Source organism: Dicentrarchus labrax, unplaced genomic scaffold, assembly GCF_905237075.1.
Source record: "Dicentrarchus labrax unplaced genomic scaffold, dlabrax2021, whole genome shotgun sequence".
NCBI classification, from domain to species: domain Eukaryota; kingdom Metazoa; phylum Chordata; class Actinopteri; family Moronidae; genus Dicentrarchus; species Dicentrarchus labrax.
Genome location: NW_026136721.1, coordinates 30109955 through 30134291, shown reverse-complemented (window position 1 = coordinate 30134291; position 24337 = coordinate 30109955). Strand labels below are relative to the sequence as shown.

Genomic DNA, 24337 nt, shown 5'->3' with positions numbered 1-24337 from the left:
TATATAGTATTTTATAGCTTTTATTGCAGTATGTTTACATTTGACAACTTTTGGGCCAAAAAAATAATAAATAACAAAGAGGCTTCAACATTATTTCTTATTCCTGATCGAGTAGATATATTAATAAATAAAATATGAAAATTCCAAGTATGCCTTAATAAAATACCCATTTTTAGGTTTCTGGTTAAAGCTGTCTGAAGGAGATGTTGCATTGGACTGTAATGCAATTTTAAGATATTTCTATTTTGCTCCTCAGATCCACCATACATGTAGTAAATGACCTTTCAAATGATGTACAGTCCAACACAACAACACCATAAAGTACATCCTAAATAAAGTTGAGTCAAAAACACCAACAACAAGAAGATATTTATTTATTTATTGCATGGCTGTGACCTCATCTGAACTCTTTCTGTCACTCATAAAACTCTAAATATGGTATCAGCCATGTTTGAACGAGGGCTCAAGAGCAGTCTCTTAATGAGTATTTGTAACATCTGTGAGCTGATGGGAAAATGACGGGGTGGCCGCTGTCTGCACATCAAAAGGACCAAGCAGCTTACCAGCAGTCTACTGAGACCACACTGATCCTGTTACTATAAACAGTCTGAAGCTTCTGTAAAGGTATTTTGTAGAGTAGAAAGTAAGGAAGAAAGTCTCGTACCGTGCCACAACAAGTGTATGAAGATTTATAGTTTGACCCCCCCTTATTGAGGACCAGGTAGCTGAATATTTGGATAAATCACAGAACTGATTTATTCTCTTAAACCAAATCAAAGGCCTGTTTTAGATTTTAAATGAAGTCTAATTAAAGGTGCAGTGTGTAACATTTGGGAGGATCTATCGGCAGAAACTGAACATAATATTCATGACTATGTTTTCATTAGCGTATAATGGCCTGAAAATAAGAATGATTGTGTTTTTGTTACCTTAGAATGAGACGTTTTTATCTACAGAGGGAGCAGGTCACACTAGATACTACACTGACACTAGATAGGGGCCTTTTTGTGTTTTTTATGACCACTGTAGTTTCTACTACATGCTTGGAAGTCTGAGCTGTATTCAAATGGTTTTCAGTAATCACCACTAGATGCCACTGAATCCTTCACACTGGTCCTTTAATTCAATTTAAGTCATGGTTCAGATAGTGTGAAATTAAGAAAGTACATTTGGGGAAATATCCTTTCAATTAAGTTCCTAACTGATAGATAATATCTTCTATAAAAAAAGTTGTTAGTTGACTGTTCTGTTCACCTTGACAAAATCCTGGCTACTGACCTAATAAGCAGAACAATATTCAGCCACTACTGGGGGGGGCTCAGTCCATTGGGATTTAGCTTGGGAACCAGGATGGAGTGTGGATTGGTAGCTGGAGAGATGCCAGTTCACCTTCTGGGAATGGCTAAAGTGCACTTGAAGCAAGGCACTCACCCTCTAACTGCTCCCAGGGTGCTGCTACATAGCACGCCATCACTCCACCATCTCTCTATATTTGCATAAATCCTAAATGTGTGTGTGTGTGTGTGTGTGTGTGTGTGTGTGTGATTGTATTTTGGGCCCATGTGTGTAAAGAAATTAGTGTAGAAAGAATCAGGGATCAATAAAGCACAAGCTGGACATTCATCTCACCAAACTGGTTCCTAACTGGTTTCTAAAATCATTTATAAATAAGTCGTTAGTTGACTGTTCTGTTCACCATGTCAGCAGCACAGTGAACATCTGTACAAGAGAGAGTGAACATACATTAGGTCAGGTTAATGAGGTAAAAGATCTCTGCAGACTACAGTGTCAATACTCAAACTGAGAGTGGAACAACTTTGGTAAAGCCAACCTTCTGGAGAACGCCTTCACAGAAGTATTCAGAAGAGTTTATTTATTCAAGCAAGAGAAATTATACTTTATCTTGATTTCCACAAGCAGATTAAATGACCCGTGAGTCGCTGTAGGGATGGCTTGATAAATGTATGAAGACTTTCACCTTAATGACAGACCAGCTATCCAGAAGAATACAGAGAACCTCATATTCTTGGTTACATGAAAATCTTTTAGGACCACAAAATACACAGTAGATATGAAGCAAATATTTATATCTCTGTTGAAAGACTATTAAAATCATCTGAGCAGAAAGAATTGCCTTGTCTGCACATTTCCTTTCAGTTTATGGCCTCAGTTAAACCTTTATTAAACCTCAGATACAGTGACCTCTAGTGGCAGCTGGATATAAGACTGAAACACTGGCTTGCTTTTAACTGAGGATGCACTAATCTGTTCATGAGATGGGATTTATTTGTTAGTTTATGATCATCTCTCTAAACTGCAGATAAAGGCAGAACAACAATGTGAACGTGTTTATACAAACTAACTGATGGAGGAGGCTGGTTAACATACAGTATACTCCAAACTGTTGCCATCCATCCTCATACAGCAAATGGTTTGAATTATGCCTTTAGAGAATAATGTTAGTTGTTCTGCTTAGGTAGATGACAAAAGAGATGCATCCGTGGTCACACTGATGATTTATCCAACACATGCATCCTGGACCTCCTGTCAATGTAGCAGACTTTTCAAATGCTCAACAGATCATTTTTTATTCATGAATTACTTAAAAGTTGTGAAAAATGTCAACTCCATTTTCTAGAGGTGACATTACAAAATAGTTTTGTCTGAACAGTCCAAAGATATTCCATTTAAAGTGATGTAAAACACAGCAAATAGACACCTTTGAGGCTGGAACCTGAGAAGGTTTGGCATTTTTGACTGATAAAATACTTAAAAGATTGATTATCAAAATGGTTGATGATTACATTTTCTTCTACTATTGGCCAATACCTGTACAGCATCTAGTTCTACAAATGTGATTATGTCTACCAGGTCTGAACACAAGAGATGATTCCCTTTATAATAAAAGAAGCAAACACTAAGACACAGCAAGAGAGTATTGTTTGTATGTTTATTTAAAGTTATTCCCACTGCGCACCCCCCCCCCCTCCCCTGTGTGAAAGCCTAGTCTGAAAGGAGGAGGATACAGGCCACTATAGTGCCACATCAGCACATTTATTAACAAGGCTACTTGTTTAGTCACAACACATCCACCCCCCACTGGTATGGCACTCTGTGCTGCCCTGTGATGACACACTAGCATGGTGAGGCTAGTTCAAATGACCCCAGGAAGAAAAAAGTCCAATAAGAGACGGGGCTGAAATTAGAGAGTGAGTATCTCCAATTAATGAATAAAAAAAATGAGGCAGTATTACTAAATGTCAAGTTCCACAGAGGAAAAATATGGGGCGGATGATGGTGAGAGACAAAGAGAAAATATTCAATACAAAGTATTCTCTCTTGTCCCCTGATGTGGCCGCTGATCCGCAAGGCGTGCTTTGATGATGTCACTAAAGTTGAATGTTGAGGCTTGTGATCGTGAACCCCCCCCAAGATTCACAGCGTGGTCGTCGTCCTTCTCCAATCAATGACGCAGTTCCTCTCTCCTCCTTCCACACAAAAATGGATGGACTGGGAGAGAGAAAACGACGAGTTAAATACAGATTGAGAATGTCAGCATGTGTTGTGTCATTGAGGGTTATTTACATAAACAGGGAAAAATACAGCAAGGGTGGCTGTCAATCTAACAGGCTCAATTATTCACACACAGCAGATGCCAGATGTGACCAATTTTCTCCCTGTGTTGTCTAATAATTGTGTTTTTGTACGAGTACGCAGAACAACTGCCATTCAAACTCAGCAGCTGCACAAGGAATGAATGAGTTGTTACACAACAGTTAAAATGCAGCCATTTTCCATTGAATAAGTGGCCTCATAGTGAACTGTTCATAACATGTACTTTCGGTTATTCAAAATGATGGGGACATTTTTTACTGAGTTTGTATTGGCAGGTATCTCCAACTGAAACTCATCTGGTCAGATACAACTACAGGTTAATGAGAAAATGTGTTCATTTTGGGGAATACAGCCCTTTAACAGGACCTAACATGCCATTTAGTCAGGACAAACCACTGACTGAACTACACAATGACACAATTGAGTTTTCCCCAATACATATTAATTGTGTGTTGGACATATTAAACCGTCTGCATGCCTGTGTGCAAGCGTTTCACCTGCGTAGGGGACTACAGATCTCCAAGGGGAATGATTTCTTCGCTGATAAAAAACTCAATGGTCTCCTCCTCCCAGTCTTCCACGTTGCTGTCCCGCTCATCAGTATCCACTCCTGGAAGTAGGAAACATATGTCAGCCATTTTTCTTAATTAAAGAGTTACTGTGGAAAGGAGGCAAGTACAGGTACGGTGTAGAAAAGTGAGCGTGTGTCCCACCTCCTCTGAGTTCGAGGCGGAGGTCCTTCTGTTCCAGATAGGTCTGCTGCGCAGTCTCCCTGTAGCGATGGTAGTCTTCCATCATAGACCTGCGCTTGTCCACCAACTCCTACTCGCAAACACACCAAAACAACAACATTCAGCTTCATAACAGAGAATAATGTTAGGGTTTGTAAACATGCAGCTTGTTGTATTGCTTTTATTACTGAAATATGTAAAATATAGATATGAACAGCGTGGGTCAGTTAAAGAAATGAACAGGTCAAACCTTAGAAGCCTTGGACTGGCTCAGACGATCCTTCTGCTCAAAGATCTTTGAGTATTTCTTAAGATCCTTCTTGATCAGCTGAAAAACACACATGGGGTATTTACTGTGAAGAAAGTTTCCACGGCTTCAAATCAAAAGTAAGACAAACACAACATCAAGCACGTGTTGCACCAGTACACAGGGCGTTGTAGTTGTGAGCCTCAGATCAGAGTTAGAATCAGGAGCCACATTGCAGCTCTCATACGAGGTGTCAGAAAAGTTATTTAGTTTGTCATCATTGGCTTCACACACACACACACACACACACACACAAATATAAATATATATTAAGATAAAATGGTACCTTGATCTGGTCTGCGCTGAGCAGGGTGGGAGGTCTGGGTCTCCAGAGCAGCTGACAGAAGCGGTCCTTGTTGTTCTTCTGAAGAAGACGTCCCTGGAACGTCCACAACCAGTATGCATTGTCCACCTAGACACACGTTAAAAAGGTGGAGTAAAAGGACGTAAGTTAATGTTGAATTCAGTGCGAATTGCCATTACCCAATATTGGTGAATCAGTCGGGCAAGAAAGGGAAAAGTAAAAGAGTATTTCTGGCGTCATAGAGCAGAACGTACCTTGTGACTCCACCAGGATACGGAAGTGACGACATAGCGACCGGTCGGGTCCCACTCCACGTCAGAGGCCATGTAGTGCTCGGCTATGTTCATCATGGTGCAGTCTGACGTATCCACAAAGGCGAGAGCTCCATTCATGCTACACACACACACACACACACAAAAAAGATATTGGACCCATATACTTAACCTTCAGCAGAGCAGACACACAAGTGCAAATGTATATTACTGCAAGCCTCAGATCAGAGTTAGAATCAGGAGCTTAGCTCTCATACGAGGTGTCAGAAAAGTTATTTAGTTTGTCATCAACGGCTTCTCATGTGTGTCATAAACACAAACACAAACATTTAACTGACCTCCTGAGTCCGGCCAGCACCAAAAACTGTCCCTGGGGGCTCCAGAAGATGCTGTTAGCCTGCTGCTTGTCAAACATCTCTGTAGAAAAAGGACAAAGTGTCACATTCAGTAGAGGTTTATGAAGGCGCCCCAAGACTTTGCAACATTAATGTTAAAAAGGACTTTTAGGATGTTTTTCCGATCTACTCACTTATGAGCTCGATCTTGCCGTTGTTTTTGACATGATAGAAGGAGACACTGATTCTGGGAACCTCTCCATGGAGAACGGCAAACTTGCTGCCGTTGGGTTCCCACGCAAATGCTATGATGCTTTCTGGAAAGACAGAAACACAACAAACAATAGATTAGGGTTTTATTTTTTCTATGGGAAACAATCGCTGTTACTTTGTGCGTTTACCATGTTCTTACCCTTCATTTCCACCACATCAACAGGAACCTGCTTCTCTCTCATGCGGAAGATTTCAAAGTTGGTGACCACCCCCTAAAAAAAGATTGAAAAATGTATTTGTAGTTAGATTCTTTTTATTTTTTTACCAGAGAGGTCTCCACTGTTCCCCCTCTCTTTCTCTCCACACACACACACACCCACCTGTGTTCCTTTAGGAGTCCTGTCCACTTTCACACACAGGTAATCTCCATTTCTCTGCCAGTGCAGTTTGCAGTCGACAACATTGAAGAGGTTGCGGACACGGATCTCCTGGCGGGAAGGCATCTGCATCAGAGTCACTCTGGCTGGGATGTCTTTGTCCTCAGGTACCCAGAATGCTATGATGTTGTCACCAGGAGACCAGGAGAAGTCCCTACAGACAGACACAGAATATTGTCAATGTCTTTTTCTAGAATGCGGTCACAATTTATAGCATGTAATGGCAAATCATTAACAGCTTTATCAAGGACACTTACTTGATCCCGGTAATCTTGAGACTCTTCTTGTCGAGCAAGCCCATAGACTGAAAGGAGGAGAAACACGGCATTAATGTCACTTTCCCACTTAACATAAATACAACTATGGGGTTTCTTTGGTAGTCCTTAGTACTTACTGGAGTCTCATAGATGCTCAGTGTGTCTGTGGTCATCCTAGCAAAGAACTTCCCATCATGGCTCCACCTGAGAACAAGTGTGTTACATTATAATATATTAAATCACTGCAGGAAGTAAATTAGATTGTGGCAACGAGAGAGAAAAAGGACAGAGTACTGACTTGAATATGGGCCAGTGTGCAGAGCTCTCGCAGTGGAAACCTCTCTTCTTCTGTCCGGTCAGAATGTCCCAGATGATGATGGCCTGCGGGTCCTCCTTGGTGTCCATCAGTGGACTGAAGGTCACCACGTACCTGGAAGGCATCACAACCACACATGGAGTTTCAGACAGCTCGGGAACTGCACAGTTCATGTAACACTATCCAGCATCAATAATTTAATGTTCCCCTCCACACAAAAAATGTGTTTTTCATACAGTTGGATGTTTGAGCTTCACTGTGCAAAAAGATGATGAATGTGCAGAGGTTGAAACTAGAAGGATCACATTCATCTGCTGAAAGTGGAGCTCAGTATGCAACTTATAAATTATTTCCACTGGTTTTCTTTCTTAATAAAGAATTCTGCACACTGACGCAGCTGCAAATTGATAAAGTCACTAGTTAAAAACCATCCGTCTCTGCTGCATTAAAAAGAAAACATCTCTTGCATTTCAAACTGAGCATCAATTCACTCAAAACTACCTGATGCTGTGATTACATACACAGTAAAAGCACTTCATCAGCTAATGACTAAAGCTACAATAGTATCGATAAATACCGCAGAACAGAAACGTTGCTTACCTCTCACATGGTGAGAAGTCGATGAGGGACACACCCTGATGGCTGAACCTCTGAATCTGCTTGAACTTCTCACCGCCCCACAATGCAATGCCACGTTGGTGGAAGGTGGCCAGGTAGGTGCCTTTAGGAGACCAGCGCACGTACGTCTCTGTCCAGCGCTGCATCAAGACACAAAAACGGTTATTAGTTTTTAATGCATTCACTTACAATGCGACCTCAGCCGGGAATTTTAAAGTGTGATCAGCTGCTTACGGCTCTCTCTTCAGCTATGATCGAGTCCTTGGCATCGTTGTTGAAAATGGCAGTCCTCTCTCCGGCTTCGTAGATCACACTGTACTGATCACGACAGTCTTGGTCCTCAATCCAATGGCGCATATTTCCCTGAACAGAGAGACATACAGTTAGTGAAGCCTCTATAGGATAATAAAAGGGCAAACCCTCAAATTTTTCCTAAACTGAAGCAGAACAAAAAAAGCCTGCATAATAAAATACTTATGATTAACACTTACAAAATCTTTGAAAGGCTGCTTCTCTGGAGTTTCCCACTCATCACTGATGTTCATGTACCTGGGATAACAAACAAACAAACAAAGTTAATCTACTTGTCTCACATACATCTGCCATTGCAGTTACGGTCTTCCTCATCAGACACTTACTTGTCAAAGTCAGTGAAGAGGTTGACTCTGAATGTATGTTGCTTGTCGAGTTTGTATCCATCTGCATTCTTCACTGCCTCGAGGGCCTGGGTAGGAGCAGCATACTCCAAGAAGATGTACCTGGGTGAGATGTAGGTCATTTTTTTATTAACATTCAATTCAAATTTAAGAGCAGTATACTGCCATAGAGGAGCAGAGAGGCAAAACACATACCCTTTGGTCAAACCGTCGGCATCTGGATAGAACTCAGTGGTGATCTTGCCGAACTTGGAGAAAATCTTGTGTATGACATTCTTGAGTTTCTCCAACCGCTCTGGGCCCACCTGAGGGACGTTGTCCACCACCACCACCGAGTCTATGCCATCAGCCTCCTGGGGCTTCTCCCTGAGGATGTCACCCAGGAGCTCTGAAGAGGAAGAGAAAGAGGGGTGGGACGATCAGGGAGGGAACAGTAACGTTATCCCTCATCTGAACTGCTTCTGTGTCAGCATGGCCTTCATGCCCCAGTGACTCTCAATTTAATTCAAACTGCCTTCATAGGACAGACTGAAAGATAGACAGGGAACATGGGGAGAGGGCTAGAAAGGGTAATGCAATCTAGTGATTTTGAGGGGTGTTAATCCAACTTTAAGGATATTTTGAAGGCTGTAGTTTGTGGTGTAGTCTAACATCATTAATTTTTACTGAGGTGTACAAAATGAGGACTCAAACAGTGATACAGTGCAGTTCAACAGCACCACCACCAAAACGACCATACAGTTATTATAGACCTCACATAAAAGCATTTACTATCACAGGGCTACAGATGATCTAACACAGTTACAGCAGACACATTTCCAGCCCTAGGTGGCATCGTGGATCCGGCTCCCCTCCATCCTCGGTTATGGTTAACGTTACTCTTCATTAGCAGCTGCTGAGGTCGTGGCCTTAATGGTCCACTCAGAAAGCCAGCGACAGAAAACGTTTCCCAATACTCAGCTACCCTTATTGTGCTGATTCAACTCTACAGATGACAGCGACAAGGCCACGGTGAGTGGCGGTCTGGGGGTCTGGGTGAGGCTTCAATGGGCGTGAAGTTACACGGTGGTAGCATCGGTTAATGTTAGCTAAAGTCGGGGGGGCAACGTTTAAGGGAAATGAGGACGGTAATGTTTTATTTTTAATAATCGGAGCTCAACGTTTAGACACCGAGTTCCGGTACGCCAAGTGACCAGCACGGCCGTTGAGCGCTAAGCTAACTGTTAGCAACAGGCCAGAAAGCCGGCGCGTTTCCTGCCGCCGCTCACCCTCATCATCAACGTCATCCTCGAAGTCCTCCGGGTCGCTGAAAGAGGGCTCCTCTTCGTCATACTCGGGGTCGTCCACCATATCCACCGTTTCTTGCATTTATCAGGATCACGAGACGGAGTTCTCGCTACGACAGGGCAAAAGATCGAGAGGCTGACGGTTCGTCGGCCGGTGCGGCACCATGTGCGGATTACGTGAAAATGGACGACGTGACGGAAACGCAGCACCGGAACTTGTTCTGAGGCGACGGCGCGCGGCGGGGAGGCGTCGGAGTTCTAGAACGTGGGGATGGGCGGCGGGTGGCTGCCCGCGCATCTACTTCAACCCATCCGGCTGTTTACAGATCTGTGAAAAGCGCAGGTGTCCCTTGTTGTGACTCTCCCGGATGTGCGCCGAGAGAAGAGAAGAGGAAGGGAAGCCGCGCACCGGTAGATTCCGAAACTATTTCCCGCGAGATGGACGTTCAGCACGAACTACAAGGGAGGGAACTACATGTTGTTTGTTTTTAGCTTGCTGTAGTTTCATTAAACACGACATAAACTTCCAGATGTATCTCCAGATGTGTCTCCAGATGTGTGAGTCGGTGTTGCTTCCATGGTAACCATTTAAGCTGTTATTAGTGAGCGGGCTGCTGTAATGTATCCCGAGGGCCCATTAACACACACACACGTTAGCACCATGGACAGAGAGTGTGTGTCGCTGCTGCCCGGTGTGTGTGAGGTGCTGGCGGACTCGGGGAGCTCTCTGCCCGATGACACCAGCCTGGAGAAGCTGTTGGACTGGTTCACAGGGCTCACCAAAGCTGGTCAGTGCTCAACATTGGTGGGATGGTTTTGGTTTTGGTTATCCGTCGTTATTCTTCCCACAGGTTTCTGCTGTGTGAGCTTTTAGATGTGTTTTAAAGTTGTAATCCTGCTAAACAACCACCATTTTTTTTAATTAAATGGATTACAGGTTATATAACTGAATATACTAACTAACTAAATGTAATCCATTACTCCTCAAGCCTGCACCCAGGTAAACTGGATGGACACAAGACTGGGCAAAGTCACCCTAAACCCTCCGAATAAGTGCCACTAAATCATCATATGAACTAAAATAACGATCATTTTGATCTGCATCTAAAGAATCTCCAGATTATTTTATTCATTGATTTGATTCTGTTTATTATCTCGCACTGATGGACTGTTTTATGTAGTATGTTTACTCTATCTGTATCTACCTGCCCAGGGATTACATATGCAAATGAACTGTTAACTAGCTCTTTTGCAAGTACTTTTAAATGTTTGCTGTCCCTGCAAAAACAGTACAGTACATTTCTCACATTTGAGAAGCTGGAACGAGATTGTTTGGCATTTTTGCTTTATATTTGATTAATTGATACTTTTTCTGTCAATCAGTCCATCGGCTAATTGTTTCAGGTCTAAACTGAATTGCTTAGACCTTGAGAGCCGCATTGTGTAGAAGAGAGGCCCCTGTTTCTCATGTGTAGTCTGGCAAAGGTAGAACGATACACACAAAATTCATAAGCGTGAGAGGAACGAGGGGATCTCAGGGGTTATACTGCAGCTGTGGATCGATAGGTGGATATTAGATCTGCACCACCGTCTCATGTCCATCTTCTCTCCTCATGAAGGGGGATCTCTGCTGGAGGCGTGCCCGTGTCTGCTTGAATTCATATCCGCTGTGGTTCACAACACAGCCTCAGACCCCGGCGTTCTCTCCTTCACTCTCAAACTCACCGGCTTTATGGCTTCCACTGAGAACGGCTTCAAAATGCTTCAGGTAGAGTTAATGACACCCTGTGCTTTTACTGAATTGCTACTAACAATTTACGACTTGACTTGATGCCCTCTCTCTTCCTCCAATCACTGCAGGAATGCGACGTTCTGGACCTGGTCTTCAACCTTAAGCGCTGGCAAGAAGCAAGACTCTGGGAGGATCCTTGTTTAAGGATTGGCTGGATCCAGGGCTTAAAGAACTTGCTGCAGCACCCAAAGGCTCTCAGTTTCTTTGTAAAATCAGGTGACACTTCCTGTAGGAAATGAGACCATCTCTCGTTATATGTTGCATATTTTTTATATACGACAATTTGATAAGAGGGAGGCAGGCCACTTTATGACTGAAATCTCTTTTCCTAACTCCCCAGATTTTATTGAACCGCTCCTGCAGCTCCAGACAGACACGAGTCTATTCGTGGCCTCAGCTGCCAATCAAATGCTCGCCCACATCCTGCTCTTCTTCCAGCCAGTCTTGTCTGCGGGATGTAACGGCGTAGATGAGAAAGAAGAGGAAGATGGGAGGACGCAAACCTCCACCAGAGACTTAGAACATCCAGCCGTCACCATGGACACCGCTGCAGAGTACTCTCCTGTTGTCTCGGCAATCTCAGAGTACCTCAAGGAGTCCTTGGTTCCCAAAGAAAGCACACAGCTCCATCAGAGTCTGCAGATCCTCAAACTGCTGACCCTGCTTCTGGCCCAGGCCGGCCCTCCTCTCCGGGACAAGCTGCTCCAGGCAGTCTCAGATTCTTTGGAGGAACTGGTGACAGCAGGCTGCAGTCAGCTCACACTGCCGCTGATGGACGTCATTCTAGCTGCACACAGGTAGACTGGCTATCTCACACAAACACAGTGTAAGATGGGCAATAACAGGTGAAACTGCAGTAATATACTCCAGTACAACAGTCATCAACAGTCATTGTCACAGATCCCAAACACATTTTAAAGAAGTAATCAAGAATATATAATGTAACAGGCTAAATTACACTTTTCACGTGTTTAAACAGAAAATAGACGATGGAATAAAGTAGCTCATGTAACTGTTAGTGCCACTTATAGGGAGGTAAAAGCTCCACTTTGATAGAAACAATTTTATTCCACTGTGTAAAGGAAGCTGGAGTTCAATAAAAAACAATGTGTTTCTCTTTATGACCACAAAGATAATTCAGATCTGTGACTTTATGGCACATTTCTACAATTCTGTCCTGCTCCGGACGGACAGAAGGCACCTTCCCCTTCGGAGTAACTCAAATATAACAATTAAAATAAAAGTGCTAATTTTAATACTCAATAATTTTATTTTATAGTTTTCTAAAACTGAAAGTGGAAAGTTTCTCTGTGTTAAGTGAATATCTAATTTTTACATCACAAATAGTTTGCCAGTATGCAACTTATACTATTTGTATATGTTGTAATCTTTTAAGAGATAATTTTTCCTCAGCTGTACATTTACAGAGCACCTGCTGTGTAAAGTTAATGAAAACAGATAATGTTACTCTGATATTAGCGCAGATATAAGCCCTTTATAAGTATACTGGGTGGGTTCTGTGTTAAACACTGTCGGTGTTTGTCTTCTGCAGCTCTGGCACTGATGGACGCGTCCCACACCAACGTGTCACCCGTCTGCTATCATCCATGTTGAACATTAACAGACCCTCTGACCTCATTCCTGCTGCAGCTGCTTGTCTTCGCAGAGGTCACCAGTAAGCAGCCGTTCACTGCACGACTTCACACTCTCATACAGAATGTGGTTTCACCATCACCAGTACAGTTTGTAGAGGTTTTATGACATCAGGTTGTTTAAGAAAACCATCATTTGCAGTATTTTAATTCCCATTTTCTTCCTTTCCTGTGTTTCTGTCCAGTGATACCGTCCACACAGCCCGGGTTGTGAAGATACTGCTGTTACCCCTTGACATTATAACTGGTCAGCCTCTACTGGGCGCGGACACCACTGGTAAAACACACAGATATACACAATAAAGAAATAATTAACTTAGTCTGTTGTTTCGCAGCTTTACAACTAAATATATTTTTAAACCTGCAGCAGGCGAGCATCGGTTTTCCGTGTCGGAGCTGCTGAAGAGAAAAACCTCCTGCATCTCTGTGATCTGTGTCTGTCTGACAAACACACCACAGATCACACTCACGGTGAGGCTGTCAGGACAACCGAAAACAGAGGAGAGGAAGTAGACTGTAGTTTTTAATGTGAAGCAGAATTAACATCTCTCTATGTTTCCCCCTCAGCCTCCCGAGGACCTCCCCTGTCCTCCAGCTGCAATTGTCACCGCAGTTCTGTCATTGTTAAGGATCTGCAGTGGCGTCTCCTCCTCCTCATCCTCCTCATCCTCCTCATCCACTGGTTGTAGTGGGGTCTGCAGGAATGTAATCGGCAGTGGAAAAGTTCAGAAATGTGCTTTAGAGGCTCTAGCAGCTCTCAGCAGCAGCTCAGGTAAATCTGTGCATGTATATGTGAGATGATCCAAAATGTTCTTTCCTTTTTTTATCACTTTAACTTAAGCTTGATGGAAAACTATATTGGAAAGATAGCCACATTACCAACAGACTTTAAATGAATTAGGAAATATAACATGAGGTATGACATTATAAAGGTCTACTGTATATTAATCAAACTCAAGTAAATACTGTAAACATACAGCGGAACTGTACAGCACAGTATATTAATTAAAAATATAAGAAAATATAAGATAAGATAAAATATCATCAAAAACAGACCTGAAAGCAAAATGCTGCAGCATATGAGCATCATGATATATGTGTTGTGTGTGACAAAGTGTTTTTCAGTGTGAGACATTTAGCGTGTGTCCTCCATCTCGTGTGTTTCAGGAGCGAAGGAGAAGATCAGTGAAGTGTTCACAGTTCTGATACAATATCTGGTCAATCCTGATTCTGACCCGACTGTAAGTTGTGTGTGTTCCTGTCTATGCATACGACTTATATTTCATTTAGTCACTGATCTTCTACTACAGAGGAGAGGTGACTTAGAAAAAGACGCTATCACACATTGATTGTTTTAACCTGCATGTTAAAACAGATCTGAGGGATACATAAAAAACATTTTGGGAAAAAGCTTAAATATTTTAAGTAAAGTGCAGAATTTAATAAAGTAGTAAGTAATAATATTGTAGTTATGTAACTTTTAATTGTAGTTTTAGAGCTTTTTAGCCACTGAACAGCTCCTCCATATCTGAATTCATTAAAAGCCACAATGAGATAGATGGAGGGTTATTTACTGTAGCTGAAAAGATCTCTAAAGCATTATCTATCTTGTGTTGTTTTCTATGATTGAAACAGCTCTGCCTTTGTTCCTTAGGTACTCCACAAGTCCTACCAGGCCTTAGTAAAGTGGATGAGTGTGTGCACAGATCTTTCTCTTATAACAGACCCACTCAGACAAGGTAAAGTTCACTAGCAGCATCTTCATTAAAGTTCATAAATACTCTACTGTGTGATGAATCCAAACACAGAACCCACTCTGCCGTCTATATAACGTCTTACTGGAATTATCTATGTGTCCCCATCAGATCTCGTGACGGTGGTGAAGAAGCGTGTGTGTGACATGCGTTGGGAGGTGAGGGACTCAACGGTGGAGTTTCTGGGACACCTGGCAGGAGTGCGTAAATCAGCTGAGGACACATGCGACGCATCTGAGGCGCTGCTGGGCGGCTGCTGTACGGCTCCTCTCCTGAAGGAGGCGCTTCAGGACACAGAGAGTTACGTGAGAGCCAGCGCCATCTCTGCACTGGCAAAGACACTGGCACACAGCTGGCAGCAGGGGGCAGCGCTCAGTCAGGAGGAGGTAGGCAGAAGTTGTTTCACATTTGACTCTTGCTGTTTCGGGGGATACTGAGTCAGATTTTTTTTCTGTCGGTTATGTAAGATTTTAGATGATTTAACATCAGCTGCTACTTTCTTTGGACTATTCTCACACATAGATGTTGAATGAGTGTTTGATTGTAGCTTAGTTTGGAGTCTCATCAGACTTTGAGTAGCGTATTAAAGTTGCATAGCTCATTGCTGGATTTAAAGGCAGACCACCCAAGAGGTTGCAAGATAAATCAGAGGGGTGGTGATGATTGCCACACAAAATGTTATCCGTTTAACATCATCAGGACTGAAAACATTAACATATTTACGAAGAAGTCTGTTGATTGATTTTTTTATAACTCCTGTATGTGCTCCTTATTTTTAATAATTTCCACAATTATATTTCCTACCCCATGTCTTGTCCCTGAAATAATAATATAAGGACTTTCTTGTTGCCATGTACCAATCCTTTCCTTAAAAACCTAATAAAAACTTAAATGCTGTTCCACACTGTTATTTACGCTCAAAAATAAACTTACGTACTAACCTGTGTAGGTATAATGTTTTCAGCTGGCTGCAGTAAAATGGTAATTATAATCTTCTCTTTCCTTCCAGACTGAAATAGTGAGCCGACTGCTTGAAATTCTCTCCCAGGACACAGAGGGATTCTCCAGGAGAGCCGTTGTACAATACTTCATCGCCTGGTTCTCTTCACGCCACTCACAGTCTTCGTCATCCACCTCTCTCCTGACGCAGAGCGTACGCTCCGTCCTCTCGCACGGCAGCGCAGATCTGGACTGGGAGGTCAAAGTTTACACGCTGGAGCTGGCCGAGCTGCTGCTGGACGAAGCCTTTTCAGGTCAACGTGGCTACAGGAGGGGCTCAGACACACACACTGCCGTATCACACCCCTATGGTGTAGTTTCTGACCAGCCGTACACACTTCACACTCACTCCAGTTCACACACAGAGGGTGCGGCGTCAGATTTGGCGCGAGCGTTGAGCGATCTGGTTGAACAGGGAGTCATCTCAGCGCTGTTGAGTGGTCTGGTTGACTGCGATAGACCCGTGGGCCTGAAGGCCTGTCGACTGCTGATAACACTCAGAGAGACAGTATGCCCTCTGTCGCTTGGGGCACTGGATGCTGCCGCGGCAACAGTTGCCAAGGTGTCCTGTGAACTGCCTGGCTGGGGCTGGGGGATGGAGATCAGGAAGATACTGGGGATGAAGAAGAGCGATGGGACCAGAGGGGCGGAGATCGCAGTGAAGAGAAGTTTGAACGGAGCGGAGGAGGTTGATTGTAAAGACTGCGGTGTGCCGGAGGAAGGAGGCGACGGCGTGATTGTCGGCGTGTGCGAGGTGTTGACGTCTCTGGGTTTAGACGAGAGGCTGGACGTCCTGACTCAAAGCAGTGACCACATCCACAACTCTCCCCTGTCTCTCCTGCAGGACATTCTCACTGCGAGTGCCGCTCGCACTCAGCCACACACACAGCCAGGGCAAGAGGTCATAGTGGACTGCTACTGAAACACACACACACACACACACACACATACTGTGCCTTTTGTTGGTTTGATATCAACAACACACTCTCAACTCGGGTAGCAGGACTCGCCAAACTCTTTCTCATATCGCCATGTCCTGCGAAATCAACGATGTCTGTCACACATTGATTTTAATTCATTGTTGTAAATAAATATACGGATTAATCTTGGTGTAAAATGGTGCCATTTCTTTGGACCAGCAGCTTCGTTCTGATACTGCTTCCTCTAAATCTATGCGGTCAAACTTATTTTACAAGTATAATGCAGTGTCAAGGTTTAGTAAAAGATGGTGAGAAATGTCAGTTTGATACATACACCAGGTACCTTTTTTTACTTAATGGTGTGTTTAGGTGTCTAGTAGTCCAGTGTTCTCATTGGTTTCATGGTGAGCTGTTCATTTAAATTCTTTAAACCAGTGGTTCCCAACCTTTTTCCTTAAGGGACCCCTTTTCTATCATTTAGTAAACTGATGATCCCTGACTAAGTGACATATTTCATTTTATATTCAGAACTGTACAATTAACCCAAATAGTGAATTCTGTAAGAGAAGTTTTCTGTAAAACAAGTGATTTGGATGAATTTTGAGCAGATTATTTCCTGTTTAGGGAATCTTTTATACAATTCTTTGTCTGAATTATGTATTTTTACCATCTTTAACAGCATCTATAATCTTTTATCATCTTAATACATACTTACAGACTTAATAGGCTTCTTTTTTTGGATAAATTCAGTGTTTTTTTTGTCCCTGATGCTTGTTATATTAGACAATTTACTGAACCGTTTACTTTTCTTCACAGAAGTAAACCAAATGCTGAGATATAGGCCTACTGTATAGGTTTTTCAAAATATTTCTTACACCCAGGTTGGGAACCTCTGCTTTAATCCACTGTTTCTAAATCATTTTAGACCGAGAAAACACCCAGAAAACATTGGGCCATTTAAGTCCCACCATTATGACGATACAGTAGTGAAGGCCGACCCTAATCAGTGGTCAGCTGTGCCTCAGAGGTAATCAGAGGTCAGCTGATCAAAAGGTTTGGCTCTTCGATCCCCGGCTCCTCCGGCTGCATGTCAAAGTGTCCTTGAACGAGATACTGAACCCCAAATTGCTCCAGATGCTGTGCATCACTGTTTATCACTGTTTGAATGTGAATGAATGATTGAATGTGGCATGTAATGTAAAAGCACTTTGAGTGGTCAGAAGACTAGAATGGTGCTATACAAGTACAGGTCCATTTACCATTTAGTTACAGTCCGGACACACAGGAGGCAGGTTAAATAACTAATAACATTATTTACTGTTGACTGTTATTGAATCTTAAACAGAACAGAGCTAATTTGGTGGAAAAGGGTTACTCCTGGTCCACATTTCTCCTCCCAATAGTTCCCATTTGGAGCCACAATTGCAGTGGTTTTAAAACATTAATTTTACCTTTGCTTACTATCTTGCCATCTCATTTAAGCTTGTAACTAATGATGGTGAATGTGTGTGCTGCATTCATGTACGTGACTCCATAGCAGGCTGATATCGAAAACTAAATATTACAGGAAATGCAAAACGTTTCAGTGATCTCAAAAGTATTTTTTTTTTTTTTTTGTATTTTGATTTGTTTTTTAACAAGGCAGCTCGTGTACCAACGGCGGCACACGTACCATAGTTTGAGAACCCGTACTTTAAACCTTTTCAAATGTGAAAACAGTGAGCCAGTGCATCAGCTGCAGGCACTTGGTTAACCTTTGCAAAGACTTGTTATAATCACAAGTTAGTCATAAACACTCCAGGTCATCACACTCCATTTTGGGTTATTTTTATTCCTTCCCCATTTCTCTTTCCTTCCCTCCCACTGTCGCTGATTTCCCTTGTGGAATTGCTTCATTAAAGCCCCAGAGTTTAAAGCGGTGTAGACATCATCAGAGATGGAGATGAAGAGGGCAGTCGCCACCTCCACGTGTTCACACACTCTCTAACTCAGTCACATGGAAGAGCAGAGGGACACACGCGCAGAGAAAACTCTCATTAACTAATGAGCTGGATGTCAGCCACACACACACACACACACACACACACACACACACACTGATTATCCCATCCTGTAATAGAGTGCCATCACCCTGCTGTGCTCTAATCACACAGCTGTATTCTCTCTCTCTCTTCATTCATGAAGTGAAACTATTTTTGTAGCTGACTCTACTCTTCTGCTCAGCATGGAGGCGGTGGCTCTTTTCTCTTTCACAGCATCAGAAGAGGACGAGATCAGTTTTCAGAAAGGGGACATTATCAAGGTAGGTGTGTGTGTGTGTGTGTGTTTGTGTGTGTGTGCGCGCGCCAGTGTCTGGGTTGATGCATTTAGAGGTTTTAGAAATTAAAATTGGCCAAAAGTTGACTAAAAAACGATTGCATGTTTACATAGTGAGAATAATTGTGCATGTGTGTTATAGGTGACAGAAATGGAGGATGATTCTTGCTGGTTCACAGCAGAGATCCGGGGGAAGCGTGGCTACGTGCCAGAGAACTACATTTCCCTCCTTCCTTATCCGTAAAAACAAATAATTTGTCCAAGTATTTATGAAAAATAACCCAATTTAGGACAGAAAACATACAGATGTGGAATGTTTTAACTACCATCAGTGGTTCCCAAATGTTATTGCTTGTAGCCCCTTCAAGTGAACCAATGTTTAACTTGTGACCCCTCATTACAGGTTACGATCTCAGTGATTTTCCTGCTTGGATTGTTTCGTTTGAAGGAGTTCTTGAGGACGATTAAAAGCAAAAATTAGAGAGAAGTCTGAAAAAAAATATTAAAATAACATGAATCATTTGATTTTATGAAATGGAGTTATTCTGAGACCAGCAGGTTGGGAACCACTGATCTAAATAACTTAGTTGGTTTTTCACTCAAAAGGTACTCGTGCTTATGCAGCTTAAATAGTAACATGAATATACTATAATACTCTAAATATATTAGCTCAAGAGGAGAGTATGATTTACATGCTTGTGTGTTTTGTAGGTGGTTTGCAGGACGGGTGTCAAGACTTGAGGCCGAAAAGCGTTTGCGCTGGCAGGACACTGGAGTGTTCCTGGTGAGGGAGAGTGAATCAGCTCCTGGAGAGTTTTCTGTCTCGGTTAGGTCAGTGAACGCACCACACAGACACACAAACAAGAGAGAGGCTCATGCTGCAGTCTGACGTAACATTCCTCTGTTGTCTGTTCCCACATTGTGATGTTAATAAGGTGCAGAATGTTTGTGTGATGTGGTGCAGCAGTTATATTTGCATGTGTTGAATCTGCTGCACTGCTGTAATTTCCCATTCAAACATCCAGGGGTGGACCTAGAGAGGTGGCACAAGAGTGGCAGCTGCCCACCCCCAGTTTGGTGTCAAATGTCGTCAAATTTAACACATTAATTTAGATACAAGTTGTACTTAAGTTCAATGAAAAAAGACACATAAAACATGTATTTGGAAAAATAAAACAATTGATTGATTCCTAATGCAACCTTAAGGTACTTCTATTCAATGTGCCACAGTAATGTAATGTTTTTGAGTTAAAAATATCTTCATTTGGGGGCTTTTCCCATCAAATATTGCTCTATGTAACTGTTTGGGATTAAATCAACTATATATTTCTGCGCCCCCTTAAAGGCTCCATGCCACCCCACAGATCTGACCCTGCACCCACTTTTCCCTCACAGCAGCTGCTCTGCTTTGCCAGTTTTTGCCTTTATAACCAGAGAGGTACAGTAAGCATCTGCTCCTGGGTCTGATCTCAAAAACAAGAACCCAGTTAAACACCTCGCTGATAGAATACACTCTACAAACGTGTTGTTGTATTGGATGTTTGTATTCCGTCACACTGAGCACGTTAGCAAGTTAAAGCATCCACGTGTCTTTGAGTGTGTGTCAGGGTCGGCGGAGGGGGAGAGTCGGACTATTTAAATATGTTCTACAAGAACCCGTTGCACTAAAAATATAACAGCCACACAGACTGTAAGAGTGTGTGTGTGTGTGTGTGTGTGTGTGTGTGTGTGTGTGTGTGTGTGTGTGTGTGTGTGTGTGAGAGGAGACGTAATTGGGTCACCAAAGTGACGTGGGACACATTTAATCATTGAGGGTAAATTAAATGTGTTCAATAATCGGGGCATTACATAACTCCACTCAGTCTTTAATTAAACACAGGTACATTATGCAATTGACACATGCCACAGACATGCATACACATACTGAGCACATACTAATGTTTGAAGGCACAACATCTGTCTGCCTGCAAGGGCTGAGAGTTAGCTGGTTTATTTATGTTCATGCACACACTCAACCACAAAGTGTAAGTTCTCAGGACGATCAACAGAGGGCGATAATGCTCAAGAAGAGTTCATGAGAGCCATTAGACCTGTTTTTATAGTGTTATAGTTGTAAACTGCAGCCACTCATTAAAGGAGATTATTTCAGTTCTCTACACGTTTGCAGTTCATCTAGATGACATCATGGCAAAACACAACAATGTATTTTAAGAGAGGAGAGCTCAATACAAATTACTTGTGTCCCAATTCTGTACCATATATTCTACTAACTGTAAACATGTTTTGAGTGTGTTAAAACAGACATATAGTCTACTTAAAACAGACTGTGTGCATACGATAAGAAAAAATTGTGTCATCTCCTGTTAATATAGTAAACTATGTTGATTTTTATAGACTAACTGCAAACGGAAGTATACTATAAATATTATATTATATTGTACAATATATTCTGTATATATTTAGTTTGTAGTGTGGAAGTCGAACACAGCAGTAGACAGAGAAAAGAATAAAATTCACACACTTCCATGGGCAATTTACAGCCTCTAATCATTTGTCTTTGGACTGTGGGAGGAAACCACAAACTCTGTGCAGGATGAAGATGGGATCAAACTCAGGACCTTGTTGTTGTGAGGAAACCACTGTGCTGCCCGAACATGTTAACTAGAACGCTACAAAACCTCTCATGTCTTAGGCTGTCAAGTAATTATCTTCATGGGAGGGACCCGCTTAATAACCAATTACACATTAGACAAGAGTACACTGTGCATGTTTGTTTTGAAATTTAAATACATTTCCGTCTTTAAATAAAACACACTGATACAAAGGCAAATATTCTGAACAGAACAGTGCAGTAGGAAACACAGAAGCACATCATAAAAGATTGAGTGTTCTTTTCTTTTGATGAGAAAGACGATAAAATATGTGTCATAGTCGAGATGTATTTTCTCAAGCATATTACACCAGAAATGATTATTTTCAGCTTCTCTGTTGAGAGGATTTGTTGCCGACATCATTGTGAACTTTTTAGTTTTCAATACTTTTTAACAGTTAAGAGACCAAATGATCGAAGAATTAATTGAAGAAAATAAAGAGCAGCAGTTTAATCAATAATGAAAATGTCACAATGTTTCTTAAAGACCACGGTGATATCTTCAAATTGTCTGACCAACAATAAAAAATAATAAAGACACTCAGTTTACACTCATATAAAAGGTGGAAGAGGTGGAACCAGCAAATGTTTGATTGAAACAAATATTTAATGAACAAAAAAGTCAATTATTGATCTTTGAATAAACTAATTCAGCTTTTCTCTATATCCCTTTCTTAGTGCTTGTATGTAGTTGCACAGTAGAGCTTTCCAGAACAGCTTGAACCAGTTTAATGTGTGTTTCTTCATGCGTATGTGTTTTGACATTTGAGCTTTGCATCCTGTAAAAACACCTTCTGTGATGATTTTGGAGATACACCCACACCTTGCAGAGGTTTGTGGTCTCATTCCTCGCTACTGACACAGCTATGCACACAGCCTCTTCGTGTATCCCTCAACAAAGAAACAGTCAGAGGAATGAGGGAGTAACAAAACTCTCAGTTTCACACTGTTCTGTTGGAGTATAAAGGAGCATGCATACCTGCCTTTATCCCCTTCACATTTTCTCACTTATTTTTGTAGCTACGGCGACAGGGTGGAACACTTTCGGGTGCTGGAGGGGGGCGGTCAGTACTGCATCTGGGACGAGTCGTTTTGTTCCCTAAACCGGTTGGTGGATTTCTACAGAACTCACAGCATCGCCGTGGAGAAAGTGGTCTGCCTCAGAGACCCTCCCTCCTCCCCTCGCCTGCTGTCCCAGCCTGGACATAACCCTTATCCCAACCCTTATAAAAGCAGCTCACAGGAATCTCTCCCCTCAGCCCGCCTCTACTCCCACCTCTCTCACCCAGAAAGGGAGTCCTCCCCACGTCTGCGTGAACCAGTTGTGGGGGTATGACGAATCTTGAAGCACCATTACTCTTCTCTTCTTATATGCACCCCTGGTTGTCTGACTGTCATCTGCTCTGTCTTTGTGTAGAAACCTCGTCTGGCTCACGCCCTCTGTGACTACACCCCCCCTCAGAACGCCCACCTCCACTTCCTGCGTGGTGACGTCATCGACCTGCTGGACTGCTCGAGCTCGCTGACCTGGAGGGGGCGCTGTCGAGGCCGAGTGGGAATCTTTCCGCCGGAGTACGTCCAGCCGCTGTACCACTGACACCATATCAAAGGGAACACCATCAGTATCATGGCTGTATCACTGACTCTCAGGCTGTAGTGACTTACCTCATTTATCCAATGATTCATCTAAGGATTCAATTATTAGTCCAATAATCAATTAGTCCATCGACTAGAAAATTCATTGATAGCAGTTTTTATTGATTTAGAGGCCTCAAAACATATTTTCTCAATCATCTTTGCGGTCTGATATTATTATCTGCTAAAGTTGGTACAGTTTTGGTTATTTCACATGACAGATTTCTGTGTTTCTATTTTTCTCTGTGCTCCTGAAGTGTCCGTGGATTGACTTCCAATCAGGATATAGCCATATTTGAATCTGAATCTGATGATCAGACCCCACTTACACAGTCCTGAATTGTTTCTGAGTGTTAAAACTGTAAATTATACCTAAAGAGGTTTTTGTAACTTTGATTATTGCTTATTTAATCACAAGTAATTAATGTAACAATTTTACATCAAAGTCTAATTACAGGTATTGAGGAGTACTATTGCATATGTGAAAATTGTTTTATAAAACCTTTTGTGGCTTCAGAGGAGCTGCGTGAAATTGGATAAATTGACTCAAGTGATGTAATCTGGAGTGGAGTTAGAAAGAAGTGAGATAACCAGAACTCAGCAGCCCGCTTCTCATCTCTACTTGAGGCTAGCGGCACACAGCAACGTTAGAATAACACACCCAAATCTTCAACCAGACTGTTGGTGGGGTGAGTTGCATTGTGGGTAGTGCAGGCGTTGATAAGGAAGTGGAATGCGTGGAATATAAAAAGATGATTTCTCTGATTCTGCTGCACTGATTTTTATCCTCTTTTTTTTTAAACCCTCCATCGTGAGTCTGACAGTGTTATCGGAGTGTAGTACTACATTGGTGCAATACTGAAACCACGTTTCAGTGGCTTTAATCATTTGAAGCATCAAGTAAATATGCCAGAACTTGAGGTTTTTCTACTTCTTACATGATTATTAATACCTGGGTTTTGGACTTTTGGGCGTCACCTTTCGTTCTTCCATTTCAGACTAATCAGTAACTCAAAAATTGGCAGTTTGTAATGAAAATAATTGCTGCAGCTCTTAAGTGAACCTTTATAAATGTCTTAATGTCCTTCTTTCACCAACTTGTATTGAAAATATTAATTAAAAGTGAAATTTAACTTTATGTTGGTTTTGTTTTACCATTTGGTCTGTTCCTCTAACCCTCTAATGTAAGTAAACTGTACAGAAGCAAATAAAAAGTGATATTATCTGGTTATAAATACTCGTTCTGCGTTCATTTGTGGACAAACACTTGTA

At 42.2% G+C, this 24337-nt stretch overlaps 3 protein-coding genes and 2 non-coding genes across 5 annotated transcripts; 2 read left to right on the top strand and 3 right to left on the bottom strand.

Annotated features, from left to right (window-relative positions):
* Positions 1-2936: 2936 nt before the first annotated feature.
* eif3ba (eukaryotic translation initiation factor 3, subunit Ba) lies at positions 2937-9542 on the bottom strand. Its single transcript, XM_051386684.1, has 19 exons — positions 9330-9542; positions 8257-8449; positions 8044-8163; positions 7897-7954; positions 7640-7768; positions 7388-7545; positions 6770-6901; positions 6609-6675; positions 6472-6518; positions 6158-6368; positions 5977-6049; positions 5759-5881; positions 5568-5646; positions 5212-5350; positions 4940-5065; positions 4597-4674; positions 4329-4437; positions 4113-4225; positions 2937-3510 (listed from the first exon to the last, which is right to left on the bottom strand). The coding sequence occupies exons 1-18, from the start codon at positions 9427-9429 to the stop codon at positions 4125-4127; spliced, it is 2043 nt and encodes a 680-aa protein (XP_051242644.1). The 5' UTR covers positions 9430-9542; the 3' UTR covers positions 2937-3510; positions 4113-4124.
* LOC127355677 (small nucleolar RNA SNORD60) lies at positions 4792-4879 on the bottom strand. Its single transcript, XR_007881824.1, has one exon. It is a non-coding gene; the product is annotated as a small nucleolar RNA SNORD60 (small nucleolar RNA).
* LOC127355679 (small nucleolar RNA SNORD60) lies at positions 5444-5525 on the bottom strand. The gene has a single exon (XR_007881825.1). It is a non-coding gene; the product is annotated as a small nucleolar RNA SNORD60 (small nucleolar RNA).
* An 85-nt stretch (positions 9543-9627) lies between the features above and the next one.
* On the top strand, positions 9628-16648 carry brat1 (BRCA1-associated ATM activator 1). Its single transcript, XM_051386680.1, has 12 exons — positions 9628-10135; positions 10967-11115; positions 11208-11355; positions 11480-11936; positions 12692-12814; positions 12977-13068; positions 13159-13262; positions 13359-13563; positions 13959-14032; positions 14446-14530; positions 14657-14931; positions 15555-16648. Exons 1-12 carry the CDS (start codon positions 9967-9969, stop codon positions 16464-16466), a joined length of 2793 nt encoding a protein of 930 aa, XP_051242640.1. The 5' UTR covers positions 9628-9966; the 3' UTR covers positions 16467-16648.
* Positions 16649-16747: 99 nt separating this feature from the next.
* Positions 16748-24300, top strand: LOC127355631 (GRB2-related adapter protein-like). Its single transcript, XM_051386686.1, has 5 exons — positions 16748-18766; positions 18923-19020; positions 19492-19611; positions 22451-22760; positions 22848-24300. Exons 1-5 carry the CDS (start codon positions 18689-18691, stop codon positions 23025-23027), a joined length of 786 nt encoding a protein of 261 aa, XP_051242646.1. The 5' UTR covers positions 16748-18688; the 3' UTR covers positions 23028-24300.
* The last annotated feature ends 37 nt before the right edge of the window (positions 24301-24337 follow it).